The 22,232-nt window shown below is 40.6% G+C and overlaps 1 protein-coding gene across 22 annotated transcripts in view; it reads right to left on the bottom strand.

Annotated features, from left to right (window-relative positions):
- Rbfox1 (RNA binding fox-1 homolog 1) overlaps window positions 1–22,232 on the bottom strand; it is a 1,640,850-nt gene that overhangs the window by 8,513 nt on the left and 1,610,105 nt on the right. For 11 of the 22 annotated variants that reach the window (XM_029470804.1, XM_029470790.1, XM_029470803.1 and 8 more), the window contains one exon: window positions 11,533–11,585. The exons of the other annotated variants lie outside the window; for them this stretch is intronic. In XM_029470804.1, coding sequence (XP_029326664.1) covers window positions 11,533–11,585 — 53 coding nt within the window. The remainder of the gene's footprint in view (window positions 1–11,532; window positions 11,586–22,232) is intronic. 22 annotated transcript variants of the gene reach the window in all.

The raw sequence follows: 22,232 nt of genomic DNA, 5'->3' as shown, positions 1-22,232 counted from the left end.
TGTGACAATGCTTAGTATTTTACACTTGGGATTCAAACTCGGCTCCTCGTTCTTACAGTGTAAGCACTTTTTCCCATTCAGCTCCATCCCCAGGACCATGCTGCATACTCTACCAGTAGAAAAATTCTTTAGGATATACTTGCTAAACATTCTCCTTAGCCACTGGCAGATACTGGAAAAAGATCTGGGGACTCTTGAAATCGAATATGGACCTTTGTATCCCTGCTAGGTTACAAACACTAGATAAATAGACACAAAGTCTAAATCCTTCTAAGAAAGTAAACCACAGATAATGGGAGCCTCCTCTATTGGCTGCTTCAGCATGGTTCACAACCAGAAAGTCTCAAGTTAAAACAAGGAGGCAGCATGATATCCCCTGGGGAGAATGCCAAGGGCTTCCATATCCAAGTTCTGTCTTCACACTGTCCTAGTTCCTCTATGTCACACAAGACTCCTCTCTTTCTCAGATCCACATCATTCCAATCCAAAATAATGTGCTTCTGTCTGAGCTTTGCCACATTCACATGTGGAATGCACGAGACCAAACCTGATACATTTGAAAACCATCCACTTAAATAATAAATATCTTTTCTTAAAAAAAAAAAAAAAAGAAAAAGAAAACCATCCACAGAGAAGAGAGAATAATAGGGTGCAAGGCTTCTCACATGGCGTCTAACAAGCTGCCCTCCCTGTACTGCACATGCCTTTGATTTCAGAGGAAAGAGAAAGGTTCTATTCTAATATGCTCACGGGAACTTCTAGCAATCAAATTACAAATTCTGTGGCATCAAGATGTACTTAAGTTATAAATTTCAGCGGTAGCTTCAGATACTGTACTTGAACTCAATGTTATATTGCAGTGAAGTGAATGATTTTTTTTAATCTGTTGAATGGGAAACAAGAATCTATATTTTTATTTGTATGCATATGTACGTGTAGTGTGTGTGCATGTGTGTGCATTTATATGTGTTTGTACGTGTGTACTAATGTATACAAATAGCAGGTGGTGATACTGGGTGTGCATGTGAGACTACAGGTTAATGTTATGTGTCTCCTTTGCTGTCCAACTGATTTGACTGAGGCAGGGTCTCTTGCTGACACTGGGAGCTTGCTAATTTGGCTAGTTTAGCTATCCAGCTTGCTTGTGTCTGGCTGGCACGCCACCTGCCTTCTATGTGAGTGCTGGGGTTTCTATCTGGCATCCTCATACTTGCATGTTAAGTGCTCTATCCATTGAGCCATCTTTCCAGCTCTGAATCCGTATATTTTGAAAAATGGTTTGTGAAGGCTACTGCAACATAGAAATAAAACTTATTATTACTGTTTTCAAAAATCTAGTTAGGACAAGCTGGGTGCTAATGAAATCTGATGTGCCTGCATGAGTAGCCCAAGCAGAGTTCCAACAGTGTCACAGTTTTCTGCTAAGGGCACAGTAAGTGTGGTATAATTAATTTCACTCTTTTTCAATTAAGACTCTTGTATGATCTCTTTAACCTCACCTTCCCATGCCTCTAGTCTCAGAGACAGCTGGAAGAATTCCTATGGGGCACCAAGTTGGGTGAATTCTGTCTGTTCCCCTCTCAGATGGAGTTTATAAGGTGGTGTGGCCTTCCTAGCCAGTGCAACTGTGTCAGAGAAGTGACTGACTTAGTTGTGGAGGGACTTTCCCACTGCCGTGCTTTACTTGGGCAGTGCCTTTAGGAACTATCGGATGCCTTTCCTTTATAGCTGGACTACGAGTCTGTAGGGTTTTAGGAAAATGAATCCAGGCTAAGCACATACTTATTGAAAAGGTCTGAGGGCTCAGTGGTTCTGATGCCCTGCTATGTGGGGATCTCTGGGGGGTTAGACGGTGGATCTTCTCTGTCACATTCTTAGGGAGAACCAACAGAGGTCTGAGTTTACCATGCTCACTGGCCCATCCCAGTGTTCACTCTTAGTAAGACTCTCGGAGCCAGTGAGGAGGGAGGAGGCAGAGCCTTAAGTTGTACACAGACATTTATTCCTGTTATATCACTCTCATCCGGAAAATTCTGAGAACTTTTTAAAATGAGGACTAAAAGGGTTCAAAAGGAAGCTCGTTGGGTTTCGTCACTGCTGGCAGAATGTCCTGTTGACCTGTCACTCTCCCCTACCCAGAGTGGAGTGCATTAAGAGCACAGCCGACCCTGACCAAGTCAGTTCTTGTTTGGGCAACACCCTCTGCTCTTCCCCAAGAATGGAAAGAGAAAAGCAGCTCTTTTCCCTTAGAGGAGAAGGCACATGACCTTTGAGCTCTTCTATTCTCTAGAGCTAGTGTTACGCCATCCCTCACTCAGCCACCATCTGTTCATTTCCAGCCTAAGAGTTAGGAGCATTACAGTTTTCAACTCAACCAGTTACTGTTTCTCACTTATAAAAGCAGGCACACAAGCAAGCGACCAAACAAACAAAGAAACAAAAAACCCTACCAGACAGAGTCTCGGGGGATATCTGATCAAAATAATCTTTGTAATTCTGTGGATACAGACTCTTGTAAATTCCATGGGCTTTCTCTGAGCTCTAAAACAGACAAAACTCCTCCCTTCAAAGACTCAAAGAAATATTGTTCAAACTATGCTAGGTTTCTGCTGAAGACCTTTCTCTTTCCTGGACTGGACCATGCTTATTTCTGTAATGAGTGAAAATTCTCTTTCTTTCATGCAAGTAATTATCTGATCAGACAACCCAGGAGGCTCAGGACAACAAAAAGTTTCCCCAGGCAATTACTGGGTTCCACCATTTTCTCACTTTTAGGCTAAGGATAAGACAGCACACTCCATCTAGAGAAGGTTTTGAGGCTTGTGTTTGCCTCCATGTGCCTTTGACACAATGCTGGGCATCCAGCTTAAAGGGAGGAAGTTCTAGCTGGTTCTGACCTTGAGCTCAGTGCATTGGCTCTTCTCCTCATGGGACCCAGGAAGCCGGGAGGAGTGCACTTATCATAGTGGCGTTTTCCCTCTTTGTAATTCTGCCTGGGTCCCTAGTCTATGGGGAAGATGCTTTGTACATTTAGGATGAGCATCCATCCCTTAGCCAATCTTCTGGGGAAGTGCTTTGAGGAACTAGAGGCATGCCACATGCCTTGTAACCTTTTAGGTGCTTCTCAACATGGTTGACAACAAAGACAATCCATCTAGGGTCATAGTAGCCAATATTTGCAACAGACCTTCCAGGAGCAATGGCTGACATCCAGCTACACAGGTCTGCAGTGTCCTTACAGGAAGGTTTGACTTCCTGAACCACAGACCCCACATTCTGGTTTTCTGCAATAGGGTAAAGACTCATTGAAAAATATTAAGATGGAAATTTCTTATATGTATTTAAATGAAATCAGAGAGCAACAGTTAATCCTGGGAATATTTCTATTTGCTCTCTTGTGGGGTGACCAACTGGAGTCTGAGTATCAAGTCTTAAAACTTCCTCTATAATAGTGTGCACATTTGCAAATACTATTTCTGAATCATGGATCCAGCACATTTTTTTCCCCCACAAAAGCTCTAGATTAGGAGAACCAATCCAGACTCAAAACTCAAAACTTAGAACATCTAGAAGTCAAAATGCATCAAAAGCTCTAATGTACAAGTGAGGACGGAAGGCAACTCCATTCCTCTCCAGAAGGCTCTGGTCTTTCAGATGTGAGTCCTCACTCACTTCCTCAGCGTGCATTCAAAAATCAGCTCCAGGAATCACTGAGGACAGGGCCAACCTCATGATGTTCCCAGGTACCCCAGAAGTGGGACAGAATGCACCCTCTGGGTTCTGAAGCAGCTGTGTGGAAGTCTCATAGAGTTTTCTTTCTTTTTGTTTCTTTGTTCCTTTCTTTCTCTGCTTCTTTCTTTCTTTGTTTCTTTTCTGTCTGTCTGTCTGTCTTTCCTTTTTAATTTTTTGCACACAACTTTGTGATGAACATAAATGTTCACACAAATCTAATACCTACAAAATGTAGAAAGTTGGACTCAATATTTCTGTCAGATCAGAAAGAATAATTTTTCCTTCCTCTCAATGCAGTTTTAATACCTTACATTAGACTGAATCTCAGTGGGACAGGTGTGGAAACAAACAAACAAATAAAAGCCCAACTTGATTCTAGATTTACTAAGCAGAATAGCAGCCAGCTACGTAGGAAGATACAATAAGTTCCACTTTGGGCCTTGCAGTAGGTTACTCTGGAAGGAATGCCTCATCAGATAGAAGAGGCATAGACACACTCTAGATAACCTTTTAGAAACCCTCTTTCTCTTTGTCTTAAGACCGTTGCTGTAAAAGCTAGAAGGAATTTCCCATCATGCTTTGAAATCACTGTGGCATATCTGTGGCAGCATAAAACACACAGTCATAGAACCATTTGTGTCCTTTATCAGCTCTGTGATCTATCAATCCTGCAGAGAAGTGGAAGGGAGCAGTAGCTAAGAGTCCTTGGGGTCACCCATCCCTCTGCTACCTGCTAAGTAAAGGCAGGGATCCTGACAGTACAGGACTTACATGTGTCTGCTTATGCACGCAGAGCAGAGGTTTCCAGAGGTAACAAGCATAGTTAGAAAGACGCAGGTCCTGGGATCTGAACCCCAAGGAATTTTCTTCTACTCTAACAACAACAACAACAACAACAACAACAACAAAGAAAACCACACACAGTCACCTTGCAATGCTTTACTTCGAAACAAGGGGCACAGTCCTAATGAATTCTGTGTGTCTCTAGTATATTCCAGTTTCAAAGAAATAGATAATAGCCACAAATATGAGCCCCATATATTGTTTAAAATTCCATTGTAGTCACAATTGGAAATACAGTTTTGTTTTATTTATCTCAATATATTTAAACTACATTCACTTTTTTATAATTATTAATGGAATGGCTTGTACAATAATCAAAACTTACATGTATATGAATTCTGCTGCATACTTTAGACTTAGAAATACAGATGAGCCAACCACAGCTCAGGACTCAGTCAGGAGAGTAGAAGACCCACATCAAGAAAAGACTCCAGAGTTCTCCTTACCAGTGGATAGAAAAGATTTCCCAGGTGTGTGCCTAACTCTGCTATGGAACCACATGGGAAAACTTTTTAGAATGTTCCCTTTCAGACTCAGGAATCTAATGCCCAGGGTTGAGGGTGGGTGAGGGACTGAATGGGCCCTATATCTGAAATAGGTCTCACAGTCTGAACTTAATAATGATACTTCTTTCCTAAGATTTCACTGCTGTCACCTCCTTCCACTAGGTAAATTCAGAGTTATCTATATTTCCCTAATTTTACCTGGTCAATGGATAAGGCCATTTTATTTTTATGAGTACATTTTATTGTTATTTAATGCCACAAGTCTGGAACAGTGCCTCATACACAGTAAGCTAGCAGTAATCAGGACAATTATTATTTTTACTAAGTACCTTTGCTTACATGTTCCCTCTGCACCTGCTACTTCCAGCAAAGTGCACATCACACTCCACTGGAAACACTACCAATTAACCACAAATCAGTTTTCTCCATGACAACTTTGCTGAGTCGTCAGAAGATGCTGATGAGGGCAGGACAATTAGAGGGAACTTGCTGAAGGATTCATTAGAGGAATGACCAATTTAGCAATTTCCTCTAAATATTATCTGAAAGCTTATTGCAGGTGTGTGCATACATGTAGGCTCAAAGGGACTAAAGAAGGAAACAGAACTCACACCTAGTGTGCTGTCCTGGCTATGCCAAATATTGCTTCTTTACTTAAAAGACCTGCCTCGCAGCAGACGGTTCCAACAGCTTTTACTATTTTCATTTAGCTAAGTTTTTTTAAATTCTTTTTTTCCAATTTTTTATTAGATATTTTCTTCATTTACATTTCAAATGCTTTCCCGAAAGTCCCCTATACCTTCCCTCATCCCTGCTCCCCTACCCACCCACTCACACTTCTTGGCCATGGCGTTCCCCTGTACTGGGGCATATAAATTTGCAGGACCAAGGGGCCTCTCCTCCCAATGATGGCCGACTAGGCCATCTTCTGCTACATATGCAGCTGGAGACACGAGCTCTGGGGGTACTGGTTAGTTCATATTGTTCTACTTATAGGGTTGCAGACCCCTTCAGCTCCTTGGGTACTTTTTCTAGCTCCTCCATTGGAGGCCCTGTCCAATCACAAAAGAAGTCACTTGATATGCACTTACTGATAAGTGGATATTAACCCAGAAACTAAGAATACCCAAGTTACAATCTGCAAAACACAAGAAAATCAAGAAGAAGGAAGACCAATGTGTGGATACTTCATTCCTCCTTAGAATAGGGAACAAATACCCATAGAAGGAGTTACAGAGACAAAGTTTGGAGCTAAGATGAAAGGATGGATCATCCAGAGACTGCCCCACCCGGGGATCCATCCCATAATCATCCACCAAAAGCAGACACTATTGCATATGCCAGCAAGATTTTGCTGAAAGCACCCTGATATAGCTAGCTGCCTTGTGTGAGGCTATGGCAGTGCCTGGCAAATACAGAAGTGGATGCTCACAGTCATCTATTGGCTAATTTTTTTTCATACACAACAAATCCAGGTTGGGTACCACCATCATCGGCAAGTGGGAGTAGTTTTCTCTGTGGGTTCTGGGGCTTTGAAAGCAGGTTTTCATGATTGTGCAACAAGAACTTTACTGATTGAGCTCTTTATTGTGGTAAATTGTGTGTGTGTGTGTGTGTGTGTATACATATATAGCTTATCACACTAGCACACATAATTCACTCAATAATAGAAAGTTACTGATGCATCCTGAATAACTCAGTAGAGCCCACAAAAGTACCCAAGGAGCTGTTACAGGGGCCAAGTACTTAATGTAATCTCCCATATTAGGAAATATCTCTCACAGCGTACTAGAAGAAGAGAGGGGTTTATGATGGTCAATATTGATTGCCATGTTGAGAATCTCCTTGGAGACAAACACCTGGTACATCTTCCAGGTAGATTCTAGATTTGTTTGCTCAAGGAGGGAAGAAATACACTTACTATGGGTGGTGCCATCCTAAGGGAGAGGCTCCTAGCCACAAATCAAAGAGGAAAGCTTTCCTTCCTCTTCACCTCCTGCCTTTCGATGCAATGTGAGCAACTGCCTCACCCTCTGTGCTTTCCTCACCTTTCTGCCGTGCCTTCCCTCTGATTATATCCTCAGACTGTGGGCCAAAAGAAAACTCTTCTTTCCCCAAGTTGCTTTGAACAGGCACTTTGTCACAGCAGTGTGAGAAGGGACTAACACAGAAGTCACCTGTGCTTTCTAACTCACTAGCATGCCCTGCTTATTCTCCAACGAAATAGTCTTCAAACCCAACTACCCCTCAAAATTCCATGGCCACTAGTCACTGTAGGCCGCATCACACTTTCCAGATTCTCTGTGGAGGCTTTCTCTCCCCTTTTCTTTTCATAAAACGTTCTGGTCTCTAACAAGATCTCTGGATGACTGCTAATTTAATCAGATCAACATGAATCCTCCAATGATTATGGGAAATGAATGGATTCATAGCCTCCTAATCTTAACTTGCCTGAGCAATCTCTGTGAGCTCCTGCTACCTTCCTGACATCTCTAGCATACACACTTTCTCTGACCTCCCTGGATATTTTGTTCTTGAAATTGCAAGCATGCCTAATTGCATAGCCTTGGCACTGGTTGTACGTTCAACTGATTGAACTCTTAACTGTAAAATCTGGTGCAGGGATTAGTTTCAACTGTCAACTTGCCACAACTTTTGAGAGACAAGTCTCAATTGATTGGCATCAGGTTGACCAATGGGCATGTTAGTGGGGACTGTTTTGAATGTTAATTGATCAAGCAAGACCCAGCCCATGGTGGGCAGGACCATCCTGACCAGGTAGGTCCTGGTCTACCCAGGACTGAAGCAAGCTTGATGAAGCAGGTGTGTAACATACATCACTTGTATCCTTCTTGCCCTTGAGGATGGAGTTACATGACTGGATGCTTAAGCTCTTGCCATTGCCTGTGTGAAAGACTCTAGCTTAGAACTACAAGCAGAATAAATCTCTCTTGATTTTTGTTTGTTGTTTTTATCACAGCGATAGAGGTGAAATACTTGGTTGACTCCTTGACTAGATGCTTGGGGCTTTTCAGTGCCACCCTTGTCTAGAATGCATTTCCAATCATGGAAGGTAAAGTTCCATGGCACCTGAAAGCCCCCTTCCCCCCAACAACTGCTCTCCTGATTAATTAGAGAATCCCAACTCTATCTTTTAAATTTATTTTTATTGAATTTTAATTGTTGTGTGTGTAAGGGTATGCATATGCCACAGGAGGAGTTTGGAGGTCAGAAAGGTAGTTTGGGGAATTAGTTCACCCCTACCATGGAGGCCTCAAGAATCAAATTCAAGTTGTCAGGTTAGATGGCAAGCACCTTTATCTACTGAACTTCCTCACTGGTTCCAGTCTAATTTTATATAGAAGTATATACTATGCATCTTGATGTATGTGATTTGGGGTATGTTGCCCACTAGAGTGGAAGTTTGTCCACGGATGGCTTATCCTCAATTATTTCATGCTGTGACCTCAGGACTTCAATGCATCTCCAGAATGTAACAATGGCTCCACAGCTACTATCAAACGTGAAAGAATTCCATCTATTAAGTAACTTGATTTTTCAACCTCCATTATTGCATAAGGACCCATCTTGTCCTGCTAAAGTCACTAGTTCATCCTGAAAATATTCTAGTGAATCACAAATGCAGGAGGCTTCACAGAAGGAAAAACCACACCATCCACCCTTTATATATCTTGAAGAATCCATCCTATGGAAGGTTCTTGATATTATACATTGATTGATTGTTCAAGTGGGCTAGGTGATGCAACAGTTAGCATTATACCCCATTATTAAAGGGGCAGTCTGTACTAGTTCCTTATGGGATCAGCCCTATGTAGAGGAAAACTGACCAAATCAAATACTGAAAACTTAGAATTGCTTAGTATGAAAATTGTTCCCACACAAACAGTCTCACAGCCAACAAATGTGAATGGGCAACTACTCAACACAGGTAGCAGGCAAGGATCAATTTGAGGACATCCTGATAGTAGAGAGCACCTCTTCACCTTGAGGAGCCCAAAGAGCAGAACATGAACTTCCTCTTCTAATGCAGGTAATGATCATCTCACCACCAACAACCCACAACCAAACCACCTGCTCATATCTGCCGCCATTTGTAGCCTTTCCCAAGAACCATTCTTTATAAATTTTTAATAAAATCCAGCAAGCACTACAGATCAAAATTTTGAGAATCTTGTTTTTTTTGTTTTAAATTAAATGCAGGGGATCAACATAGACGTTTAGTCCTCCTAGGCACATTTTCTACCACCAAACTCATACTCAGCCCAGTTCACTGATGTTTCTCACAGGAACCTAGGAATGTGCTTGTTGTTGCACACTGGTTGTCAATAGATACTAGGATGCAAAAGCCCTGCCCTCTATGGGGCTGCTTTAGCAAGTGGGCTTTGTAGGATGTGCGTGCATTAGGATTTTGCAGCTTGCAAGGGAAAATCCCCAAGATAACATTAATTTCATTGCATATCTGAGTTCTCATTTTGGACTTTGTATGAGAAGTAGCCTAGCTGCAGGGGGATCTGATTGATATGAATATCTTTTCTTTCTGCTTGATTCAAAAAAATCCACTTCAAATGAGACCTGACAATGCACACAACACAGTATTAATGTGGCCATCACAGGAATAGTGGCATCTTCAAAATGTGATCCACAGCAATTCATTAACATGTACTGAGCAGCTGTCCTGGAGAAGACAGGATAGGGGAGAGTCAGGCTGTGCTCATGCAAGCATTATATGTCACTTCTTTATAGAAGGTGGCATGCAGACCACTTGCTAACATAACTGTTTTTCAGATCATGGGATTCAACCAATATCTACTTTGATGTTTCCAGGTTTCATTTTTTGATCCATGATGTCCAATATGGCCTGAGACACACTGGAATACACATGAAGTTTAGTGGAGAAGGTAGTGTGTCTGTATTACCAGAACATCCACAGGTAACACTCACTCATGTTACTCCATCATTCCTCCCAACTCCAGGCTCTTCCAACCCATCTCCTTTTCTTGCTCCACTCTGGAAACGATCAGTTATCCCTGAGCCCCAGGAAACTATTTCTCACTCTGTCATTCTCAGAAATGCAATTAACAGTCCGTCTTCCACTGTAAGGCATTAATGTGTTAACTGTGGCAGCACCTCTGACTGGGAGAAGCAGGGATTCAGAGAGATGGGAGGAGAGAGCAGCATCATTAGCAAAGGAAGTTTTGTAAATGGAGTATGCAACTACTTTAGAAAATGAGCTTGTGGAAGTAAGTCTTGTAGTAAAACTTCAACCCATTAACAATGAGGAGAATGCCTTTATATACGACCCCAATATGAGACCTTTGTGGCCCTGCCAGGGGCATGCTTCTAGTTCTGTCCTTCCTGTCATTCATTCTCTGCAAAGACTCTGAATAGTGCCTGAAACATTATTAGTAATTTGCACCTTTGTTTACTACTCCATCAATAAAAAATAACCAGTAACAGATGCATGGTGTCTGCACAGCTGGGTGGGATGGATGCTTTTGAACATCTGTAGTGTACTTGGTTATGGCTGTTATCGCCAACTTTCCTTGGCCAATAGCATTCCATTGGCAAGATTGCCTAGTGATTATCTGAGGTCCTTTAGGCTTTAGTCCTCCCCCACCACATACAATGAGAGAGAGAGAGAGAGAGAGAGAGAGAGAGAGAGAGAGAGAGAGAGAGAGAGAGAGAGACTCCAGCAAGGCACTATCTAGGTACGTAAATGAAATAATTCCAAATTTAATTGTGCAGAACCACATCAAAGTGAAATGACAAGTGTTGTTTTAATGGAAATATCATAAAACTATTCTATTCATCAATATCCTGGTTTTGAACACAAAATAAACTGGCCTTTCTCTAAGTTCTGATATTTGAGAATATATGTTGAAGGAAAAGAAGGAGGATCCTTAGCTAAAGGAAGGAAGATCCCCTTCTTAAAAGACAGATGTAATTACATTTCCTAATGCCACTGGCTTTGTGGATGCAGTTTCTTATGGCCAATAATATTCCATGAAGATCCCAAATAATTCCCATTTCAATCTCTCTGAACTAGATACAATATGTCAAAAAAAAAAAAATCACGGGAGTCACCTTGAGTTCCTAAGCTCCCTTGGTCACCATTTCCAACACGAGTGCTGGTTATCCCATGAATTTTGTGCATTTGTTCACCGCAAGGCTTAGTCTTCCAAACCAGGCATTATTAAAATCAGAAATACACACATCAGAGTATCAGAGTTAGCAAAACTCCTCGAGTATTCTCCAGATGGCAGAGTCTAAGAGCTTTGCTACACTCAAAACTACATGGTCTCTTTGTATCTTTATAGAAACTAAACTTTCTACAGTGACTAATTGTAGCATGTGAAGAAGATAAAAAGAAGGAAAAAAAAAGGATACTGAGACTGAGGTGGGGACATCAGGAAGGAGGAATGTCTGTTACCTGCAGAGGTGTTACAAGAAATTTCATCTGTTGCAACGAAGACGAACTGATTTCTGGAAGAGAAGATAAAATTCACAATACTGCTCGCTCAGGGGGAAACGTGCTCGCTGGCGATTGGTTCCATGTGCACAGGTGAAGGGTGGGGAGGGGGCTGCGTCTGCATGGATGTGGCAAGGAAATGTGCTGATGGACCGTGGACTTGGAAAGCTTGGAAAGATCACAAAACAGGCATGCGGGACCACTTAAATGAAATCATGAGGGCATCAGGATGTGGGCGTGTACAAGCTGTTGTGCCAGGGTATTAATACTGCGTGTTACCAAAGCATGCCAGGGCACATGGCTAAGGCCAAGCTACTTTATGTTGTGCTTACATAGGTTTTTTACGTGCTAAAGATATACTAAACCTTTTTTGAAACTAAAGACTATTATTAGGAAAAGAGTGTACCAGGACTAACTAGGAATATCATAACACTCCATATATTATGATATACTATTCAAAACTGTTTTTAAAAGGAAAGAAAAATACTTTCATTACAGAAGAGAGCATTATAGAGCATTATATGAAATTAGGTTATGGATAATAATTTACCAAACTAAGGTTGCTTTAGGAAGACAAAAATCCCACTATCTAAAAGAACACCTATGTTTCCAAATTATTCTTTTTGAAGGGGTGGGTGTATACATGCTCTGCTGCATATGTGGAAGTCAGAGGACAGCTAATGGTATTATTCCTTGCCATCTACCTTGTTTGAGACAGTATCTCCTGTTATTTCCAGCTGTGTATTCCCAGGTAACTGCCCTGTGAGCTTCCAAGGATCTCCTGTCTCTGCCTTCTATTGCATAGTAGGAGTGCTAGAAGTACACACACGCACCACTGTATCTGGCTTGATGGGTCCTTGAGAGATTTGAACTCAGGACCTTACAATTGTACAGCAAATGCTTTAACCACTGTGCCATCCATCTCTCCACTGCACTCAATTTATTTTGTTCCAATATGATGCACACTGGAAAGAAAACTTAAAAAAAAAATAGAAAATGCCTTTTCACTATGATTTATTAAATTCAGTAAGATGATAAAACTCCCTTCAGGCCTTTTCCAGGGTGGCAGTCCCATACTGTAAGGTGTTCAAATGCAGAGGTACCATTGATTTCCCTAGAAATTCAAATATCTATACTTGCTCTTTGGACTGATTCATTGAGATGGGCTAGGATCTTAAATGCCTTGAAAGCCCCCAAAGAGGTACTGGGTTCTCATTTGTTAGATTTTTACTGTGCATAGGGATCAAGAACCCAGATAAATGCAATCTTAGTATGATTGCTTTTGTTCCAGTGTTTCAAAAAACATCCAGCAATTGAGCATTTTATAAAACATCTTAACAGAATTTTACTGTCGCAAGAGGTGTACCTCTGAATATAAAACAGAGATGCCTCTAGAATATTCCCTGAAACAACATTCTGCTGAAAACTCTAGTTGCTTCTAAGCCAATAAAATCCTAACAAAATTATATACTCTCTGAGAATACTTTCTTCTATAAATCTAAAGTCAAAACGAAGTTCGTTTATCATCAATCTTAAAATAATAAAAGTAAGTTCAGTTGTATCTTTGTTATATCTATATTATGACCCAAACTTTTTCAAACTTAGAAACTTATTGAGTTTCAGATTCCCTAGGTTTGAGGAACCATAGGTTTGAGGGGCAATACAATTGATACATCTGAAAATGAAAGAGATATATGATATGGAATTTGATTTAACCTACATAAAGATGTTGAGATTTGGCATGCCTAACCTGCAGGTAGAGTATTCCCAGCATGCATCAGACAAGCACTTAAAAGAACCTCCATTCACAAGGTACCTAGAACAGGAGCTCAGCCATAACTGAGCATGGCAGCCTTGACCATTCACAAGTTGGGCTCTTAGAAGAAGCATTCCCATGTGCATGCTGTGTGGGGGTGTTAATTATTTAAGAAGCATTCCCTGTCTCATAACCTCCAATTCTGTAAGATACTGCAAACATGAATGTTGCTTCTGCATGGTTCCCTTCTAAGAAATAGTCTATATAATCAATGATCTTAAATAGACCCTCCTGTCTCCAATTACAACATGTTACAATAACAGGCATATGCCTCTACACCTAATTTTATGTCGTGTCAGGAATTTAACCTAGGGCTTCATGAATGATAGATAAGCATTCTACCAACTGAGCTACAAACCCAACTCCTAGGTTTCTACGTGATGTGAGCTGGGATCTCTGTAGGCAGCTCACACAGAGGTTAAGTTGTTATTGGAAAAAATAGGGAAAACTCTCAAAATTAATTAATTAAATCTTAAGTTCCTTAGAATTTTATGTAATATGTTGCTGTCTTTAAGAGTGGTCTTTTGAATACCAAGATTTTTAATTCTTAAAATGCCACATTTTTCTCCTGTTTTCTCTCACCAGCCTTCTTCCTTTCTTCTTTCCCCTCTCCTTCCTTCCCTTCTTCCTTCCATCTTTCTTTCCTTTTACTCTTTTCCTTCTTCTTTCTCTCCTACAATCTGCCATTGCTTCTGGTAACCATCTTCTCTTAAACTTTCTCCTTTTTGGTCTTTTTTTTTTTTTTTTCTTTTAACATCTGTTTGGGGGTGGAGTCTTTTTTACATCAGAGAGTCTGGTCTCAAGGTTCTAGGATCAACAGATCTTCTTGCCTGGGGCTTCTGAGTAACTAGGCCTATCCCATTATCATTTTTAGAGTTCTAGGATATGTTTTGGAACTAAGAAGATCACATTTGCTTTGATAACTCACTTTCTAAAAAGAACTGGATTAGCTGGCTTTTTATTAAGTAAAATGAAATCTCAAAGGTTTAATACTCATTTCCAGTAGTGGCAGAGAGAGCTAAATGGCACACATTGCTCTATTATCAAAAGACTGTCCAAAAGGCCTTACAAAAATGATGACCAATTTAGGCATGAACTCTGTGCTTTATTTTCAAATACACATAACCAGTCATGTTCCCTTCAGGAAAGAGTCCCATAAAATGTTAGTAAAGTATGTTTCTACAGAGCTTATCAAATATATGAGCTCAGTCTGTGTGGCTATCCACCTTCTAAGATTTTTCTTTCATTAGTTGATCATGAGTAAGATTAATAGGAACGTTGTATCAAAGAAGCTCAAAGGAGAGGCCAATTTGATGACCAATAGAGCAATGGTTGTAGTCTCCATACTGGTGCCCATCACTCTTTGCTGTGCCATTTTACAGATATTTTTGTTCCTTCTACTCTGAAGGAACATTTAAGACACTAAATAGAAATAAATGTTCTATTTAGATACCTACACATAGGCCATGTGTTGATTTGTTCTATGGAGCCATTTATCCCAAATTACCAGAGAGCAAAAACAGGATGAAAATTTTAGATAGAAAAGTACTGTCCACAAACAAGCATCAAATGATCTGAACAATGAGGGTGTGGAGCCACCTCTTGTGCTAAGAAAGGAGGCTGGTATGATGAGCCACCTCCTTACACTAACCATCTTGCTTCCCTCTCTTCATATAGACCCATCTATTTAAAAGTCAACTGACACCTTAATTTCAACAAAGTAGCCTGAACTTTGGTTGTAGATGATGGTTTCTGGCTGACAGTCTCAATCTTTGTTACCATGGTGATTACCTAGGAAACTTCTTATATTCCAGGCAACCAAGTTATACCCAGCCCCATTGAATGAGCATCTTTGTAGATGGAGCTAGAGCATGGACTACTTCTACTTCCCTGGTAATTTCCACATGTACTGGAGTTTGAGTACAAGTTGTGTGGTTGGATGGTTTGTTGCTTGAATGATCCATAGACTCACAGGGAGAGCTCAGAGAAGTGATACCTGCTGGCTCTCCTCTGCTGGCTTAGCCGAGTCAGAGTCCAACAGACACTCTGAACACAATCATATTATATTAATAGCCAACACTGAGTTGGTAAATCTTTCATTCCCTGTGTGGAGAGCTATGCTTCTTGGGACTCCAGACTCTATCAAATATGGATTAAGCTCTTGTCTGTGATGTGAGACTGCTAAATGTTAATCATACCTACTCATTCATTTCATCTTCCTACAGCAGCTCAGACGAAACATGAGTAAACTGAGGAAGGCCAGTTGAGGCAAAACTGCCAAGTGGTAGAGAAGAAATACACACACTGTTATCTGGAACCCAGCCTCTACCCTCACTTCATCTGAGATTCTGCTTGGGGGCAGTCACGTGGGCAGTGTTCTATCACCAGTAGTAGTATGCCGCCTGCCTCTCTAGGGAAATTTTCTGGGTTGCAATATAGCTCTGAAGCTTCTCTGAGACAATGTAATAGATACTTGAATTCCTCTTTGGGTATGATATGAGTGAGAATTGAGAGAAATTATTATAAGCATAATCAACTGTCTGCGATACAGAAATGGCATATATCATTTTATCCACAGACTTCCTTCCATTTTTAAGATGCTTTCCACAGACCAACCATCCAGAGTCCATCTGACTCAGCTGGTGGCATATTTAAATTAGTCTTGTGGCTTACCGTATTTTATTTCTCACCCCACCCTGCCCTAGATTAAATCTCTATTTGCAATTTCCTTCTGAAAATAATTACCCTCTGACTTCTAAGTGTCAAGTGAAAAGAGTAGCTTCCAAGTATTTCTCAAGGAGATTTTAGAAGCCAGACAGAAGTTAAAGGCAGAGTTCTGGCAAGACCCGGTGGGACCAGATTGCAACTGTCTCTTCTCAAATAGCATCAGTGCTGGTTGGTGGTTAGTGGTTCCAGTGTTTCCTCATTGTTTGGCTCCTTGACTCTATATTGTTACTGTTAAAAACTCCAGATCTGTGTTGCTCATAGTGTGTCTTTGTGAATCAAATGCTTTGTGTCAAACTTATTGACATTTAGAGCCCTACAGGATGCTGACTACAAAAATCTCTGCAGCCTGTAGGTTGATCTCTTGGCCTGACTGTTGGCAGTTGGGGTCCCCCAAGATAGTAATGGAATGAAGTCAATTTGATTCTGTCTGTAGGTTCTGGGGGATCTTTTAGGCGGAAGACCCAGAGAAGTCTCGAACTTGACAGACCACTAAGAATTTGTGTGTGTGTGTAGATATTATAGGTCATCTTTGGGTGTCATTCCTCTAAGTTTTACTTTTATTCTTTGATGATGATGATGATGATGGTTTGTTTGTTGTTTGTTTTATTCATTGTTTGAGACAGGCTTTCACTAGGTATCTGAGCAGGCCCACATCACTCTGTGTAGACCATTCTGGTCTTATAGGCACAGACTGCCTCTGCCTTTTGAGTGCCAGGATAAAAAGAATCACCAGGCCCAAATTCAATACATGTTAAAAACTACTTCCATTTATTTGTATGTATGGACACACATGCCAAAATGCACATGTGGTGGTAAGAGGAGATGTTATTGGAGTTGGTTCTTTTCAACCATGTAGATCCATCCTCTTAGCTCCATTGGTTGTTTCAGATGGCCATTGAGGACACAATGCTAAGCTACACTGATGGAGCACATTCTTCAGGCCTCTGTGCCAGTGGGAAAGGCCTGCACTAGATATGTCTGTTCTCACTCTCAACCTCAGGTCGGCTTCAGGTTTGCTCTTTAAAGGAGAGCTGCTATTGATCAGTGTTCAACATCTCTTCCCATGCTCATTTCTAAAACCCTACTCTGGAATGTCCATATATATATTGTGCACAATGAGTTGTGACATATACAGATGAACCAGCAAATAACAAAATAAAGCAGAAAAGCCTCCAAAAGGATCTATCATGACTCTCTACCTTTTAAAAAAGTTGAATGTGTGAAAGCACATTTACAATCACATCATTGGGACACAACTCCTCAGCTTATGTTGTATTAATAAGGATTAAATTAAAAGGAAAAGAGTTGCCAGTTTCTCCTAAATTTTGGCTGTTTGATTAGATAACCCTGGACTTTGGATAATAATCTCTAAGGGTCTTTCCCAGACCTGGAGACTCATTTCAATCTCTCCAAGGTCTACCATTCTACCCACTTTCAACTCTCTTCCCACTGATGAAACAGCTGGAAGAGGTTCTAGAAGGCAAGGTTGTCATTACAAACATATCTCATTAGAAACGTTACTTCAGCTTTCAGGGCTTTAAGTTTTATCACTGGGAAATGGAGCCAGAAATTAAAATGTATGTTCCTCATAAGCTTCGTGAAGCTTTAGCAGAAAACCAAAGCAGTGTGGGAGACACAGTATCATCTTCTGCATAACTTAAACAAAAGGTTGGGGGTGGGGGCGGAAGTGGTGACTTGGAAGCTGAATTTGTCCTGGAAAGGTTGAGTGTCTCTTTTAGGAAGCTGGTACATCTCAGGAGACTCCTGATCTGTTGAAAGTACACGAGACAAGAATCCACATTGAAGGAGAAATATGACCATGTAGAACATGTGTTTGAACTCCACTGAATGACCCCACTGGCAATGATGATCATGGCAATGATGATGGCACACTGAGCTCAGGCTCCAGCTGAAGAGCTTCCATTCAGAACTATGTACATCTCCCCAGGAAGTCATGGCTTTAGTGACCACCCATCTCTCTCATGTTAGAGATAAGGCAAGTGGAAGGTTGACAGTCTATACCTTGCCCAAATTCTCTCATGGATTAAATAACTGCACTAAGACTGGATTCTGGCATAAACCTAATTGTCTGATTATTTTCTGTGTATCAGTGGCAAAGGTTGATTACCACACTTAAATATCAAAGAACACGAACAGTAAATAAAAGTTCCTGTTTCAGATCATAATGTGGCTACAGACTATCATAGGATACTGAGCTAAGCATAGACTCTCAACATGCTACTGTGTGGTGAGTCTTGGAGCTGATCAGACCATAAAAGATCTCACAATTTAAATGGAATTTTGGTTACTGCCTCTATCAAGCCAGTTCTTACAAGGAATCATCTTTAAGCTACCCATCAATCAGAAATTAAGTAAGTAATGACATTTGTACTAGGATATTGAATTACAGCATTCACCTCACCCCTAGTTTAATGGATAAAATTTGTCCTCTGAGGAGATGAGAAAACCAAGGCCCAATGATGTTAAAAGAAACCAGATGTGGCTCATTCAAGGTTTGTTTTATATTGATGGCAGCCTATTATGCAGCCAATGATAGAATCTTAACATGGAACACTATGACCTTGGGGGTAAGAAAATGATAATTACAGCCACCAGCCAGTTGAAGCAGGTGGACCATATTTTGAGAGATGCCAAACACTTAAAGGGTTACTGAAGAAGGGGGAGTGGCAAGGACATAGTAGCATGGATGGGTCATTGAAGGTGTGGCACCCTTCTGTCATCTTGGGCTAAAGCATTTCAAGTAAATTATGAAGATAACTAAGGAGAAAAATACCTTGGGTTTAGTTATTTGAACTCCTTGAACTCTATTCATCTGTCTAAATACCATGCATTATTGTAGAGCAAAACTAAGCCTAGATGGAATGCCAAAGAGCTAGCAAATTAAGACTCTTTTCAGTTCTTACATACCAATTCCTTACTGCCCTGCCAGTAAGCAGGCTTCCCCCTATTTTGATGTTAGTTAAGTATGAAATGTACTACAGTCCTGAAGAGCACTGAATCCCAGAAGTTAAATCAATCATTGTGATCTACACTGGTGAAAAAAGTCATCAAGAGTCATTCGTTTCTGTCAGGTGACTTTTTTGCATGAATTTGCTGCATACAGATATAGAAATAACTTAGACATAGACATAACAGGGACTGGTTCTGAAAATGAAGTCAACCTGTGCTCTTAAGTTCAGGGGTCATAACTTTCTTTGATACTCTTAGAAGTAGTAGGAGAGAGTTTTAATGGAAAAAAAATACATCTAATTCTAAAAGATGACAGGTTTAGCATAAGTGCTAGTGTCAAAGAAGGTGGCAGAAAGGAAAAATTACCACCAATAAAAAAAAATAACATCTAAAGTAAAAATATGGCAAAGAAGGAGAGGGTTTTAAGTGTGTGAGTGTGTGTGTGTGTGTAAGTATATATGTGTGTGCACCAGGGCATGAGTGTATAGAGAACACAGGTTAACATCAGAATAGCTTTACACTCTCCACCTTGTTGTTGAGCAAGGGTCTTTTACTGAACCTACAACTGTCATTTCAGCTAGGCTGGGTGGCAAGGGAGCTCTATAGATTTGACTGTGTGTTTCCCAGTTTTGGGATTATAGGTGCATGTTTGTGCACAGTGGCTGGGAATCTGAACTTGAGTCCTCATGTATATGCAACAAGAACTTTTCCCAGGTTGGGGGGGAGACATCTACAGATGTTTCATGAGGGAAAATTATTCTACCTTGGGTGTGTTTTCTTCTGCTCTGCTGGGTGGCTTTCACCTATCAAGTTTACTCTTTAATTGTAAAAAGGGCTCACCCAGAGGCTGTAGAGTCTGTTCTCACCACCAGTTTCTGATATACCTCTAGAAATCCAATACTTCCTAAATGTTTGTGGTGGGCCCTGATGGCACTACTTAAAAGATAGATTTCATTTGCTTTGTTGTGGCCCATCAAGCCAATGATCTGCAACCAGAAAAGCATGTAATTAGGCCATGACATGACCAAAGGAGCTGTTAGACCTTGTCTTGTCACCTGCAGAAGTGGCTCCCCACATGGCTGTGACAGCCATGGTCTGTTGGGTTTGGAATGCCCTTAATTTCTCCCTGGTCCCTTGTTGGTCCAGTCTGTGGATTATTACAGGCCTATTTTTTTAACTGCCTCAATTACATATTCATTCAACAGTGCCATAACACCAGTGAAGCCATAGTAGCTACAGATAAAAGACAATTAATTCTTGAGGCAAAATTTGGGCATATTTAAGCTGTAAGTGTGTGTGAGGAGTGATAGAGTTTGTGATTGTGTGTGTGTGTGTGTGTGTGTGTGTGTGTGTGTTGTGTATGGGTGTGTTATGTGAATGGTCTCTAAGCTAAAATGAAGAGAAAATCAGGAAATAGGCCCTTTTATAACATCAGTATTGCTTCTGGCTGTTCACAGTTTGCCATTCATGGGCCCACATTTCAAGCCCTTTCTGCTTCCTTCTTTACAATTTCAGACTCATCTTAGTTGTTCTCAAACTAAATCAATGACAACTTACAAGGTATGTTGAGAGAAAACTTCATTAGCGTCATTGTAACTTTTTGGAGAATGTAAAATCAGAACAATTTTAAAGATTCAGTAATGTATGCTTCTGTTTTACTAAAGAATTTGCTTTTGTCTGGCTATCTCAGAAATACATTTCTTTTAAATATCCTAGAACTATCTGGAACAAGTGATTTCTTTTTCTCTTCTTGAAGGGATTATATGCCACTCAAAATGGTGACTGAATCTGTTATGGAAATAAACTTTCAATGAAAAAAGAAAAAAAAAAGGACATAAAAATAAGGCAATGTACATACATACACATGTATATGTGGACATGTGCCTGTGTGTGTGCATGAACATGCACACATATGTATGTTTTCATAAAATCCTGAGTATAGTTTCAGCAGTGGCACTGGGATACAAATGTATATAAATAAAAGACTGGTGACTCACTCTTGCTACATTCCCATTATAAGGTGACAGAGAATCTTTTGTTTAAAAAATGAGAATTTCTCATCACAGTGACAGAAATGACGTAAAACTAAACCAAGAACAACCTCAGTGAGCTGCTACCACAGGCGACTGAGGGAAGGCTCCTTCTCACTGCACTCCTTACCTGACAGTCAGGAATGACTTTATCTAACTGAGTCCCGCCAGATGGTACCCTCGGGTCTGCCCTAAGCCCTCATGTGCTTTGCCCTCAGTGCTCCTTTGACCTGAGAGCATCACTCGTGATAGGCATGACCAAGTTTTGTCATACCTTCCCTAGATTATCTCAAGATGTTTTTTCTCAAGAAGATTGAAAATATAAACAGGAAGATGCCATGCAATTGTCAAGATTTATTTTCTTAAGGCAGAGTAAAAAGGGGCAATTGGGTATGAATTGACAGAAAAAGAAACAAAGGTTTCGTGTCCTATTGTGGCCCATTCTTAGGGGAAGAAGATTTTATCTGCATGGTAGAAAGAAGCCTGGGCAGAACTCACTAGTGCCTAAAGAGAGAGTAGATGGCCAAATTCTACTTTCTCAGCCCTCCTGGCTCGGGAAAGCAGTACATCTGTGAACTGGAGATCTGTCCTTACACATGTCCCTAAAAACAGGCATGGGCTGGCTTCTGAAATCCTTATCACACCTTGTTTGGAAAAGAAGAAAGAATTGGGAAACCAGGAAATGCACCCACCCCTCCTCTGTGCTGTCCACTCTCATTAAACATCTTACACAGTCTATACATTGAACTCTATATCTTAGTTCATGGCTAGAAAAACAAAGTAAAATCATCAAGTTCAGATGGTAGAACAATTTTTGTGAAATAACCTTCCTATAATGAAAAAAAGAAAAAGTCCTGAAATGGTAAACTTTTTATTCGGGATGCTCATTTATGCGTGATAGTGCCCAAACTAAATTTTCTATATATTTAAATTAGATTAGAATGCTAAGTAAAATGTCCTTCCTTCCTTCCTTCCTTCCTTCCTTCCTTCCTTCCTTCCTTCCTTCCTTCCTTCCTTCCTTCCTTATTTTTGGTTCAAGACAGGGTTCTCTGTGAAGTCTTGACTATCCTAGTACTTGCTTAGTAGACCAGGCTGGCCTCTAACTATCAAAGATGTTC

This window comes from Mus caroli, chromosome 16, assembly GCF_900094665.2.
Source record: "Mus caroli chromosome 16, CAROLI_EIJ_v1.1, whole genome shotgun sequence".
Taxonomy (NCBI): Eukaryota; Metazoa; Chordata; class Mammalia; order Rodentia; family Muridae; genus Mus; species Mus caroli.
Note: the sequence above shows the minus strand (reverse complement) of the source record. Positions and strands in the feature narration are given on the sequence as shown.